This window comes from Melopsittacus undulatus (assembly GCF_012275295.1).
Source record: "Melopsittacus undulatus isolate bMelUnd1 chromosome W unlocalized genomic scaffold, bMelUnd1.mat.Z SUPER_W_unloc_8, whole genome shotgun sequence".
NCBI lineage: Eukaryota > Metazoa > Chordata > Aves > Psittaciformes > Psittaculidae > Melopsittacus > Melopsittacus undulatus.
Window position 1 is genome coordinate 649,316 of NW_022993950.1, and position 14,056 is coordinate 663,371.

At 37.9% G+C, this 14,056-nt stretch overlaps 1 protein-coding gene across 1 annotated transcript in view; it reads left to right on the forward strand.

Annotated features, from left to right (window-relative positions):
- The window catches only part of LOC117438311 (nipped-B-like protein), a 191,220-nt gene that overhangs the window by 165,143 nt on the left and 12,021 nt on the right, over nucleotides 1-14,056 (forward strand). The window contains exons 28-38 of the mRNA XM_034073860.1: nucleotides 43-141; nucleotides 245-391; nucleotides 1,620-1,754; nucleotides 3,188-3,286; nucleotides 4,772-4,825; nucleotides 6,275-6,383; nucleotides 10,030-10,166; nucleotides 12,121-12,261; nucleotides 12,584-12,677; nucleotides 12,788-12,942; nucleotides 13,208-13,298. Coding sequence (XP_033929751.1) covers nucleotides 43-141; nucleotides 245-391; nucleotides 1,620-1,754; nucleotides 3,188-3,286; nucleotides 4,772-4,825; nucleotides 6,275-6,383; nucleotides 10,030-10,166; nucleotides 12,121-12,261; nucleotides 12,584-12,677; nucleotides 12,788-12,942; nucleotides 13,208-13,298 — 1,261 coding nt within the window. The remainder of the gene's footprint in view (nucleotides 1-42; nucleotides 142-244; nucleotides 392-1,619; nucleotides 1,755-3,187; nucleotides 3,287-4,771; nucleotides 4,826-6,274; nucleotides 6,384-10,029; nucleotides 10,167-12,120; nucleotides 12,262-12,583; nucleotides 12,678-12,787; nucleotides 12,943-13,207; nucleotides 13,299-14,056) is intronic.

The following is a 14,056-nucleotide window of genomic DNA, read 5'->3' on the forward strand; positions in this document are numbered from 1 at the left end:
CTTTCTAAAGCAATTGAATCTTTGTTTTTGTTCTCTTATTAGATTCTGCGTGTACTTGGTGAAAATGCAATTGCTGTTCGAACAAAAGCCATGAAGTGCTTGTCTGAGGTTGTCGCTGTAGACCCCAGTATTCTAGCCAGGGTAAAAAAAATGAAATATGCATCATGTACATGCATTCTTCTGTCACACTTGAAATAAATATTTGTTTCTTATTTTGGATTTGTGTTTTATTTGTTCTTTTTAGCTGGATATGCAACGAGGTGTTCATGGACGGTTAATGGATAACTCCACCAGTGTACGAGAAGCAGCTGTGGAGCTGCTTGGCCGATTTGTGCTCTGTCATCCTCAGCTTGCTGAACAGTATTATGACATGCTGATCGAAAGAATATTGGTACGGTGACTTGTGATATTTACGATAAAATAAGTGTAATTGGAAAATTAGTTTTCAACTGAGTTTATATAATTAATAATATGGAATAATGATCCCAAGAGTAAATATTATTAAATATTATTTTAATGGGGAGTATCTTTCTGTTAAGACCAACCTTGCAAAATGCATCACTTGTTTTCATTGACGCTTTGTTAAACAAAAGGTAAGCATACATAGAAAGTTGTATCGCATCAGAACCAGGATTATATTACTTTTGATTCTTTTATTAATGCACAAATTAGGTGAAATAAGGAATTTTGCCACATCTCTGAAGTCTGAGATACGGGTTATTGAGGGCAGTTCAGTAGTGTGGATGATGAAGAAAGTTCTACAACACAGTAATCTGAAGTTGCCATTTGCAATTCCAAAGAAAAGAAAAGAAAAGATAAAAGAAAAGAAAAAAGACAAGACCAACCTGAGTGTTTGGTTTTTTTTCTTTTTCCTATGTGATGTTTTAGTGTTTTAAAAGGCTTCTTATTAGACTTTTTGTGTAAAAATGGTTTTTGACTGGATATTCAGGTAAAATACAATGTAACTATAAGATAACACTAGCTTTTAGCATTCATTTCAGGTTTTTAGTGAAATGCTACTCATTTGCTATAGTTACATGATAAAACATGTTTGCGAAGGGTTTTGGAGATGTGCATATGAGCATGCACAAAGCCGTTCATCCTAACATTCAGATTAAACAGGTTTTGAATAAAGTAATATGAAATGCCACTCCTCATCCTTCTCCTTAGATGAAGCCTAGGAAAATGGAAAATATTTGCTGCACATATCTTACCCTTAATCTTTATCCATAAGCTTTTTAAGTATTACAATCCAGATCCACAAAGGGTCTTGTGTGTTCCAATAAAGTAAATAAAGCGTCATCACATCTAGTTTATAAACTCTTGAATTAAGAAGTGGAAGCATACATTTGTAACATCATGAGCTCTTAAATGGGAGGGTAAAAATGGAAGAAGTATTTTGGTGTTCTGGGGATGCAGCCAGAACCATTAGAATTGTTGCAAATACAGTGGTGCAAGTTATGCTGAGCTTTTATATAAAAGCATTCAAGAATATTTTAGCTGCCTCTCCTAAATAAGTTTTGCAGTTTGGGTGAGCTTCAAATATTAATTCATAAAATAAATACATTAATTAATATGTCTGATTTGTTTTCAAGAGCGTAATGCTTTTCTCCTCACAGGATACTGGTATCAGTGTCAGAAAAAGAGTCATAAAGATACTTAGGGATATCTGCATTGAACAACCAACATTTCCCAAAATTACAGAGATGTGTGTGAAAATGATTCGAAGAGTCAATGATGAAGAAGGAATTAAGGTAGAATGAAACATATCTTCATATCCTTCAAGATTTTATTCTTCATAATGTGTTTCTATATTTTATTTTTTTTAAAAATAATCTAAAAAATATTTCATTGCTCCTTCGTAATTTTTATATTTTTATTCACTTCTAATTTTTGAGAGCAAATAGCTTTCTACATTGCTGTATGACTTGGTTTTCTATTTTCAAGTTCTTGCTGGCAGTCAAAAGATTTAAAAAAGTTATTGACTAGAATTTGGGATTTGTTTTGTTTTGTTTTCTTGCAAGTGTTGTCTCTGGTATTTCTCTTTCCTAACAAGCAAAATTGGCATATAAAACTCCTTTCTGCAAGCAAAATAAACTTTTAAGTTAGAATTAAGTATTTGGTGTTAGTATATGCGAGATTTGTAAGTTCTGCAGATAAAATTTACATTCCTCTGTGCTTATTTTACATTAATTCTGAATGTTTAATGAATTATTCCCCCTAAAATGTTACTTGTGTGATCATATTCTACTCTTTGTACAGTGTATTGGCAGAAGGGCATAAAACTAAGATTATGTGTTGAATCATAAACCCGACAATGATGTTTTTTGTTTGATTTGGCCAAAATAATGTTGAAATTGCTGAGTAATTACGAATACACGTGTAATAATTTTGTATCGTGCTTCCAGTGGGATTTGAAATTTGCAGCTTTAAAGCTGCAGCACATATTTTTAACACTTGAAATATGTTAATGCCATGTGGCTTTCAGAGAAGACTACTTGTTAATCAAGTAGATGAACAGGATCCAAGGTGCTGCTAGACAAGGAGGATGACCTTGTTCTTTCTTCTCCTTTCCTTTGCCTTTCCAATAACCTCAGAAAGATGAGGCGGAATCTGCAATGTATTGGTTTTATGTCTCCATAGATGAGGAACACGTCTAACAACTATATGCTTTATAAGTAATTTGAGAATAATAGTTCACTTTCATTTTATTCCATCTTTTTCTCCATCCAAAAACATTGGATGGGAACTGACTTCCTATGTTTTGCTAGGGACACTTGGCTTCTCTCTCCTCCCCACCTTATCATAGCTGTTCTGAAAATGCCAAAGTAATCTACAGTTGCTGTTAATTCTGCTGTAGAAATTGTAACCTTGTGTTCGGTTGTCAGCCTCTCAGGGTACTATGTTTTCCTGAGGAATGCAAATTAGTGCAGGAAAGTAGTAACTCCATTTTTTGTAGCCTCATTTTCCAGTGATCATTTTAGTGAAGGTTGCTTAGATGCCAGTATAACTGCTGTAGTATTAGTAGATCAGGGTCTGTCTCAAATAACAGTCTCTACAATACTGAAGTTGAATAATTCCTTATGAAGTTACACATATTGTCAACAAATCTATAGTATGGATGTATTAGAAATACTACCTATGTGCCATGATAAATTTGTTAATTTTTGCTATTTTTTCCCCCCAGAAATTAGTAAATGAGACATTCCAGAAGCTCTGGTTTACTCCAACTCCACACCATGACAAAGAAGCAATGACCAGGAAAATACTCAACATCACTGATGTGGTATGTTAAACAAATTTTAATTAGGTTGCATGCAAAATTTGATTGGTTTTAGTATCTTTGAAATATTGTCTGTAGTCTTTTAGAAGACTCCTGCTTCACTTAGACATACACAAGTCTATAGGGCTGGATGGGTTCCACCCAAGAGTGCTGAAGGAGCTGGCAGAGGAGCCACTTTCCATCATCTGTCAGCATTCCTGGTCTAGTGAGCAGGTCCCAGAGGATTGGAGGTTGGCCATCATGACTCCTCTGTACAAAAAGGGCAGTAAGGAAGACCCCAGAAACTACAGGCTTGTCAGGCTGACCTCAGTGCCATGGAAGGTCATGGAGCAGATCATCCTGAGTGAGATCACACAGCACATGTGGGAAAATGGGGGGGATCAGGCCTAGTCAGTATGGGTTCATGAAGGGCAGGTCCTGATTAAGCAACCTGATCTCCTTCTATAAGGTGACCCACCTGTTTGATGAGGGAAAGGCTGTGGACATTGTCTATTTGGACTTAAGTAAAGCATTTGACACTGTCTCCCACAGCATTCTCCTGGAGAAACTGGCTGCTCATGGCCTAGATAGGTGTATTCTTCACTGGGTTAAAAGCTGGCTGGATGGGCAAGCCCAAAGAGTGGTGGTGAATGGTGTCACATCTAGTTGGCAACCAGTCACTAGTGGTGTCCCTCAGGGCTTGGTATTAGGGCCATTGTTTAATATCTTCATTGATCTGCATAATTTTGTCTACTTTTGCAGAGCAGCAAATTACATAGCATGTCTCAAAAATGTCTGTTTCAAATAAAATGTTTATAGATTTGTACTGAAATTATATTATGCAAAACCACTGTGCTGAAAAGTTATTTTAATATAAATTATGGCAAGATGTAAAAATCAAATAGAAGTACTTGCTTCACTACTCTAAATTATGGATTTAAATTCCATCTGCCTTTTCAGTATGTTTACTAAATGGTAGTATAGTGCCCATTTTTCCAGACTGAGAAGTCAATTGATTTTACTTCAGCTTAATTCTCAATTCTACTGCCAATTCTATTTTGGAGTACCTGTAAGCTGTTCCTGACACGTGATACCAGTGAAGGCCATATAAAAATATATAAATATACATATTTATATATTTTAAATACATTTATATTAAAATATGTGTATACTTATACACATGTTTAATATGTCAGGCTTTAATTTGTGCTTTAATCTGTACAAAATGTTGTTCTAAATAAACAATATTTAGTTTACATTAGAGCCAGCAGTCTCCAGTAAATTGTGTAGGCCTTGTGTTGTATTGGATACAAATTCTGGGATCACTTCAATGGTGAGAACTGTTTTTCACGTTCATAAGACAGTTTCTAATCTCCAAATATGTTGTACTTAATGTATACAAAAATATATTTATGTATGTTTACTTATCTTTTCAGATGACATCTGTATTGAAGTAATTTTTCTTCATATGCCTCTTTTTAACCAGTTTATTCTCAAAACTACTTTTAGGTTGCAGCTTGTAGAGATACAGGGTATGATTGGTTTGAACAGCTTCTTCAAAACGTAAGTAATGAATTCTGAATGCATGGCATAGTCATAAGTTTTAACATTTCTTTTGGTACAAAAACACATTGAAGGGAGACTACAAGAGCATCCTTTACAGGAGACAAATTCAGTTCATGTGCCTTTAAATATCTGACCTTTTTAAAAATCTTCATTGGTGTAATTTCTTTGTCTCCAACATTAGTTTCTTTCTTTCCATATGGTCTGTTTTAAGAATACTTCACATTTTGTTTCGGGGAGGGTCTTTGTTTTTCATTTTATGGTCTCTTCAATAATGAGTGACAACATGAAGTCCACAGCTAAGATACTTAATTGTGAAATGAGGCCCCTAGTATAATGTAGATTTTTTTAAAAAATATTTGTATTTTCACATGTAGTATATCTATTACACAGTTTATACAAGCAGTGAATCTTCAGAGTATAGCTTACTTCCACATGAAGCATGACCAGCAGGTCTAAGGAGATGATCCAGCCCCTCTGCTCTTGGAAGACCTCACTTGGAGTATTGTGTACAGTTTTGGTATCCTCAACATAAAAAGGACATGGAACTGTTGGAACAAGTCCAGAGGAGGGCCACGAGGATGATCAGGGGGCTGGAGCATCTCCCGTATGAACACAGGCTGAGAAAGTTGGGGCTGTTGAGCCTGGAGAAGAGAAAGCTGTGTGGAGACCTCATAGCAGCTTCCAGTATCTGAAGGGGGCCTATAAGGGACTCTTCATTAGGGACTGTAGTGATAGGACAAGGGGTAACGGGTTAAAACTTAAACAGGGGAAGTTTAGGTTAGATGTAAGGAAGAAGTCCTTTACTGTGAGGGTGGTGATGCACTGGAATGGGTTGCCCAGGGAGGTTGTGAATGCTCCATCCCTGGCAGTGTTCAAGGCCAGGTTGGACAGAGCCTTGAGTGACATGGTTTAGTAAGAGGTGTCCCTGCCCATGGCAGGGCGATCGGAACTTGAGGATCTTAAGATCCTTTCCAACTCTAACTATTCTATGATTGTACATTATATTTTACTCTGATTTTTCTAACAAATGATCTTGCTTCATTTATATAGCTTAGCCTGTGTTATCTTTCCCCTCTACCACTTGCATGCGCAACTAGTATTATCTTGTGACCACTTGCATTAACAACACCATATATGGGGGAATTAAAGATCTCCAAAAATTTTATTTTAGCCTGGTAGTGCCTTGAAAATAGGTAGCCAAGTAAACCAAAGTGTCTCTTAATGCCTGCACTGAAGAAAAAAATATACTACAGGATCAATTGAATTATCTGGTTAAAATGTTCATTTTGGTTTGATTTTTTTAAAAAAATCTTTTATGGAGAAGTTAAATGCTTTTATATTGCAAACTCCTTGTATATCTGTAGTAATTGTTATAAAACCAGCATATACGCAATATAAATGAATGCACCCTTAATACTAAATAATTTTTTGTTTCATCTGCTATAGCTGTTGAAGTCAGAAGAGGATGCCTCATATAAACCTGTGAAGAAAGCCTGTACTCAACTTGTTGACAATTTGGTTGAGCACATTCTTAAATATGAGGAATCCTTATCTGGTAATACTGTTTGCAACCCAGTAGCTCCTTTGAATAATATGATACTGTAACAGTGATGGTTCAAAAAAGCTACTGTTACAGAATTCCTATTATGAAACTGATGGTAATGAATTATTGAATTTAAGTTAACCATGAACTTTTGAGCACTGTATAATAATAAAGTTTTCTTCATTTTCTCTAGCTAACCACAATAGCAGGAATACTTTTAAAATAACTTTTTCAAACTTTTAGATCAGTAGAAACATAACAAATGTGTCAAGCTTTATTTGCATTACTGTGTTGTAAGATGAATCATTGGGTGGGCCAGTTTTCTGTGTACAGTGAGTAGTTTAAAAACTAGTAATGTCTTTGAAGCATCTTTGCTTCTTATTTCATGTATTTTGTGATCCCATATAAATGTTAACATATGTTCTCATCTCTAATAAGAATATCCTGTATTGATATTGAAGAGGGCTGAGGTTCTCAATGACTTCTTTGCCTCAGTCTTCACTGGCAAGTGCTCTACCCACACTGCTCACGTCTTGAAAGGGAGATGCAGGCACTCTGAGAATGAAGACCTCAGGCTCACTGTACAAGAGGATTAGGTTTGAGATCATCTAAGGAACCTGAATGTGCACAAGTCCATGGGACCTGATAAAATCCATCCACGAGTCCTGAAGGAGCTGGCGAATTAAGTTGCTAAGCCACTGTCTGTGGGAATTCTTAAAGAGCCAAGGCCACGTAGTGAGCGATCCCGATACCCTGAGCCTTATTACTGTAAAGTAAGAAGATTCTTGGCAGGCATGAGCAAGGTCAATTGTCTTGTTAGGCCTCTGTAATTTTCCACTGAAAATGTGCAGAGAATGATCTCTGCCAAGGTTGTAGTTTCCCACTGTATTTTTAGAGTAAGGTATTTAATCGCAATTATAACAAGTTATAAACATTAGCTTTGTAAACGGTAGTAACCTCTAGACTAACCAATTAGAGCTCAGTATCCAAGGCTGTTACATAAGAAAGCTAAGGGTGTAAGGGTATAAAAGGAGCACTGTATCTGAATAAACTTTGGCAATTGCTTGATCACATTGATTGTCTCCGCATTGTCCGGGACTCCTGCGTCAACAACTGTCCATCATATTTGAAAAATCATGGCAGTCACGTGAAGTTCCCAAAGACTGGGAAAAGGGTAATATAACCCCAATTTTCAAGAAAGGGAAAATGGAAGACCTGGGAAACTACAGACCAGTCAGTCTCACCTCTGAGCCTGGCAGGATCATGGAGCAGATTCTCCTGGAAGGCATGCTCAGACACATGAAAAACATCAAGGTGCTTGGTGACAGCCAGCATGGCTTCACTAAGGGCAAATCCTGCCTGATCAATTTGGTGCCCTTCTATGACGGGGCTACAGAACTGATGGATGGGCAGAGCAGTTGATGTCATCTACCTGGACTTGTGCAAAGCGTTCGACACTTTCTCACATGGCATCCTTGTCTCAAAACTGGAGAGACATCAACTTGATGGATAGACCACTTGGTGGAAAAGGAATTGGTTGGATGGCCGCAGTCAACAGCTCAATGTCCATGTGAAGCCCCATAGTGAGTGGTGTCCCTCAGGGGTTGGTGTAGGGACTAATCCTGTTCAACATCTTTTTCAGTGACACGGACAATGGGATTGAGGGCACCCTCAGCAAGTTTGCCGATGACACCAATCTGTGTGGTGCGGTTGACATGCTGGAGGAATGCCATCCAAAAGGACCTTGACGTGCTTGTGAGATGGGCCAATGCCAACCTCATGTAGTTCAAGAATGCAAAGTACAAGGTCCTACACATGGGTCGGGGCAATCCCAGGCACAGCTATAGGTTGGGCAGAGAAGAGATTCAGAGCAGCTCTGTGGAGGACTTGGGGGTGTTGGTTGATGAGAAACTGAACATGAGCTGGCTTCAGTGTGCACTCGCAGCCCAGAAAGCCAATCATATCCTGGGCTGCATCAGAAGGAGTGTGACCAGCAGGTCAAAGGAGGTGATCCATGCTTGCTTGACTTTGTGCACACCAACATGGAAGGGCTGGTTGGAAATGTGACGCTACAAGGCAGCCTTGATTGCGGCGATCATGAGATGGTCGAATTTGAGATCCTCAGGAGAGTGAGAAGAGTGTGCAGCAAGCTCACTGCTCAGGACTTCAGAAGGGCAGACATTGGCCTCTTCAGGAACCTGCTGAGTAAGGTTCAATGGGATATAGCCCTAGAGGGCAGGGGGGCCCAAGACTCTTGGTTATCTTGGTTATTCAAGGATCACCTACTACAAGCTAAGGAGTGTTCCATCCTGACTAGAAGGAAGTGCAGCAGGAGGGCCAGGGGACCTCCTTGGGTGGATAAGGAGCTGCTGAGGAAACTTTGAAGGAAAAAAGGCTTATAAAAGGTGGAAGCAAGGACAGCCTGGGAAGAATACAAGGATGTTGTCCAGGAAGCTAGGGACCAGGTTAGAAAAGCTAAAGCCCAGTTAGAATTAAACTTGGCTAGGGATGTTAAAGATAACAGGAAGGGATTCTATAGGTACATTGCAAATAAAAGACAGACTAGAGACAATGTGGGCCCTCTCTGGAAGCTTTCAGGAGAACTGGCTCCCCTGGATTTGGAGAAGGCTGAGGTTCTTAATTACTTCTTTGCATCAGTCTTCACTGGCAAATGCTTTGACCACACCAACCAAGTCTTGGAAAACAGATGCAGGGACTGTGAGAATTAAGACCTTAAGAACACTGTAGGAGAGGATCAGGTTCAAGAACATTTTAAGAACCTGAACATGCACAAGTCCATGGGACCTGATGAAATCCATTCACAAGTCCTGAAGGATCTGACAAATGAAGCTGCTAAGCCATTGTCCGTCATATCTGAAAAATCATGACAGTCAGGTGAAGTTCCCAAACACTGGAAAAAGGGAAATGTAACCCCCATTTTCAAGAAGGGGAAAATGGATGACCCAGGGAATTACAGACCAGTCAGTCTCACCTCTGTGCCTGGCAAAATCTTGGAGCAGATTCTCCTGGAAGGCATGCTAGGGCACATGAAAAACAAGGTGCTTGGTGACAGCCAGCATGGCTTCACTAAGGGGAAATCCTGCCTGACCTATTTGGTGGCCTTCTATGATGGGTCTACGGAACTGGGGCAGAACAGCTGACATGATCTACCTGGAATTATGCAAAGTGTTCAACACTGTCCCACATGACATCCTTGTCTCTAAATTGGAGAGACATCAATTTGATAGGTGGACCTCTCATAGAACAAGGGGTAATAGTTTTAAACTTAAACAGGGGATGTTCAGGTTGTACATAAAGAAGAAATTCTTTGTTGTGAGGGTGGTGAGGCACTGGAACATGTTGCCCAAAGTAGTTGGGAATGCTCTATCCCTGTCTGTTTTTAAGGCCAGGTTGGACAGAGACTTGGGCAACATGGTCTAGTGTGAGGTGTCCCTGCCCATGGCAGGGGGGTTGTAACTGTATGATCTTATGTGTGAGGCGTCCCTTCCCATGGCATTGGGATTGCAACTGGATGATCTTAAGCTCCTTTCCAACCCTAACTTTTCTATGATTCTATGATTTTGAAAGATATGTTATGATCTTTTGGACTTTTTTTTTCATTGTTCAAACATTATGTATTTTGCATTTTTTTTTGCAGATTCTGACAACAGAAGTGTGAATTCCTGTCGCTTGGTTGCCTGCATAACCACTTTGTTCTTATTCAGCAAAATCAGGCCCCAGCTAATGGTCAAACATGCCATGACCATGCAGCCATATCTGACCACTAAATGTAGTGTAAGTAAAGCAAAATCACTCTTCCTCCCCTGATAATGAAGCATGGAAATTAATGTCTGTCTTATATGCCTGATGAAATTGATGGTAGGAAAAGAGAATTTTTTTTTTTTCCATTTCATGACTGTTATACTTTCCAAAGATATTAGGTCATTTTGATGATCTCTAGCTTTTAAGATGTTGTTCCTCACCCTCTACCTCCACATTTTACAGCCAGATGAAAATGAAACCTGTTATGCCTCTTTCCCTTGAGGAACTCAGTTTTTTACCTGTTATAACTTCTTAAAATATTTTTGGTTTATAGTCTGTCTTAAAAGTAATTAATATTTAACATATGAATCTTAAGACTAAAGGTATGGTTCCATAGGATAGAGTGATCTAACATATCTGAAGGGGGCCTACAGGGATGCTGGGGATGGACTATTCATTAGGGACTGCAGTGACAGGACAAGGGGTAATGGGTTGAAACTTAAACAGCAGAGGTTTAGATTGGATATAAGGAAGAAATTCTTTACTGTTAGGGTGGTGAGGTACTGGAATGGGTTGCCCAGGGAGGTTGTGAATGCTCCATCCCTGGCGGTGTTCAAGACCAGGTTGGATGAAGCCTTGGGTGGCATGGTTTAGTGTGAGGTGTCCCTGCCCATGGCAGGGGGGTTGGAACTAGATGATCTTGAGGTCCTTTCCAATCCTAACTATTCTATGATTCTATATAGCAAATATATAAGAAGGAAAATATCCTGCTCTATCTTCAGCTCTTCACCTCCCTTCTGTAGCTCTGGTGTTTTTGTATTCCCCTGTAAGACAGTTTAGCTCACAAAAATTGATGAGTGCTATAATGCTTAACCCTCCTCTCTGGTAAAATGTCTCCCCTTCTCTGAAACATTGTATTGCTTTCTGCCATTTTGCTTAGTACAATTGGCTCAGTGAAGGTTGTGATGAACACCTGATCTGGCAGAAGGAACAGGGCAGGATCATGCAGCCATGGCTCAGAGAAAAGCTTGGCTGTGTGGGTGGCAGCAATCCATTACATTAGTTCAATTGGCCAGGGAAGGGCAGGGTTGAGGAAATTTATCATCTTAGCTTGTATGTGTAGCCTAGCATTGTACAGGTTCAGCCGTGGAACATTCTCTAGGTACATCTACAACTGACATTTTGAGCTGCTTCTGATCAAACAGTGTAGGAAAGGTTTATCTGATTACTTACTTGCTGCAACATCTCTTTAGTGTATTACGTAAGTTATATACAGATTGAGATGAATTATAGAATTACCACATTCAGCTCAGATATGTTAAATAGCTTGAGAGTAGCATTTGGGAATTCTCCTATTGTGATTAGTGAGTTTGATTTATCATAAAAGCAAATTTCCAGCAGGATGTATATTTAATATATAAATGTTTTCCATAGATTCCTCACAATACATATACCATCATGATAATGCAAGCCAGTAATCATTTTGTCATTTCTATATTTGTATGTATTATTATCTATTTTTTTGAGCTACATTCAGCCATAGCACAACTTCATTTGTTGCCAATACCTGTTACAAGGTGTTGTGTGTTCTCTAGTGTGCATGGATCAGGAAAAGTTCCCAGATTTGTGGTAGGACTCCGAAAAGTTATTGGGTGGGACCAAAAGTTTTCAGGTCTGTCACAGTCTTGATGAGAGGTGAAGTTCTGCTTCTACAGATATTTTTTTTTCTCCCCCAGAAGTTCTGTAGAAGAACTTGCTTTCAAAATAATATGCAGTTTAAAAGCAGATGTAAACTATATAAATATTTTAAATCTTTACCACATATATTACATAAGGTACATAATTGTATGATACTAATATGCAATTTTATTATATGCATATGTAATATGTAATTAATGCATATGTATTACATTACACATATTAATGATACTTAGCTTATAGGTAACACAACCAGAAACATTATATGCTATAAATACTGTTGTTTCAGACCCAGAATGATTTCATGGTGATCTGCAATGTTGCAAAAATCTTAGAACTTGTAGTGCCACTAATGGAGCACCCAAGTGAGACCTTTCTTGCTACTATTGAGGAAGACCTTATGAAACTTATCATCAAATATGGCATGACGGTAAGCTTTTAATTGCTACTATTCAGTTGATTCTACTTCAAAATGTGAAATACATGGCTTTGATTTAAAGTCTCTCTTCATTATCAAGATAACTTTTGAGCCACAAAAAATAAATGTTCTTGGCTTACCGATGTTTGTAAGGGTTGTTGCTATATTTTAACAATTTTAAGTTTAGGCAGGTTTTCAGAGCAGTCTAGGGGATGGACATTACATCTGTTAGATTGTTAGTTTTAGTTCTACATAGTCTTCTCCTACATAACTTCATAAAAATCTCAATTTTAACTTCTAAATATTTAGCTCATTTGTTCTTCCTTGCTCCTAGGTTGTTCAGCATTGTGTGAGCTGTCTTGGGGCTGTTGTGAACAAAGTCACCCAGAACTATAAATTTGTGTGGGCCTGTTTTAATAGATACTATGGTAAGTAAAATTGCATCATGTAATGGTCAGTCTTCAGTTTTGTTTACAAGTCTTGTCTTAGGGATACACCATGATTAAATACTGTGATCAAAACTTTTATCTTACTGTAGGTGCACTTTCAAAATTAAAAAGTCAACACCAAGAAGACCCCAATAGTACAATATTTACTACCAATAAACCAGCACTCCTTAGATCACTTTTCACTGTTGGAGCATTGTGTCGGCATTTTGATTTTGATCAGGAAGATTTTAAGGGCAACAGTAAGGTAAAATAACTTGTATTTACTCTCCACGTATTATGAATATTGAATGTTCCACTTCAGTTTGAAAGCACAGTATTTCTAGTCCCTCAAAGCTATGTATTTTTTCATAATGCATGCAGTATAGCTTTTTGGTTTGTAAATACATGGTTTTGCAAAGGTCATGCAGTAAGACTGTGTTTCTTCTTTTTTATATTTATTCTTTTTATAAGAGATAAAAATATTTTGATTCATCTTCAAATAGTTATTTTATTTGTTTTAATTTCCTCAGGTTAATATTAAGGATAAAGTACTTGAATTACTGATGTATTTTACAAAGCATTCAGATGAAGAAGTACAGACAAAAGCCATTATTGGACTTGGTAAGAAATATTAATAGTTTTTATTATTCTGCTATAGTAAAAATCTATGCATTTCAGCAGGAATTAATTTATTTATGAGGTGGCAGTGGAATTTATTTAAAAACAAAGTTCACTGCATGTTTTATTTGAGAACTGACTATAGAAAAGTACTCAAAGTGATACATCAAAATTGCATACTTCTGTAGCAGAGTGGATGCTTTTGACAGTGAACGCATTTTTGATGTGTGACCAAGTCTTAAAAAGCATCAGGTTTCCAAAGTAATGGAGATGTTATTTTTTTCCCCACATGCAGGTATGTTGTATCTCCAAATTTTGTTTTTCAGTCCGCAAGATATGGTTAAAGAATAACTAGAAAAAATGCTGGATAAGCTTTGATCATTTTAAGTGTCAAGGGAAATTTGCCAGTTTATATGAACTGGGGGATTTCATGAGGCATTGAGATGATGTCATAGTTTAAATATTACAGCTTCTATGGGGATTTTGGCAGTATTTCAGTTTTAAATAGATTCATTATCTGAAGGCAATAGCATGGTCTCTCAGTGACTTGCAGTAGTGCATGAACTGCCATTGAGTGGTTTGTATCATGTTCATCCTCTGCTCAAGGACCAGAACTCTGCATGTGAGAGAATCTTGTTTGGGCAGATAGGTCTTGGTTTCTGGAAGAGTTCAGTTCATTGTTATGGTTTAGTCTAAAGAAAATTGTCTCCCATGTGTGTGAGCTTGCACTGTGTGGTTTAACTGTGCTCAAGAATTTGCCT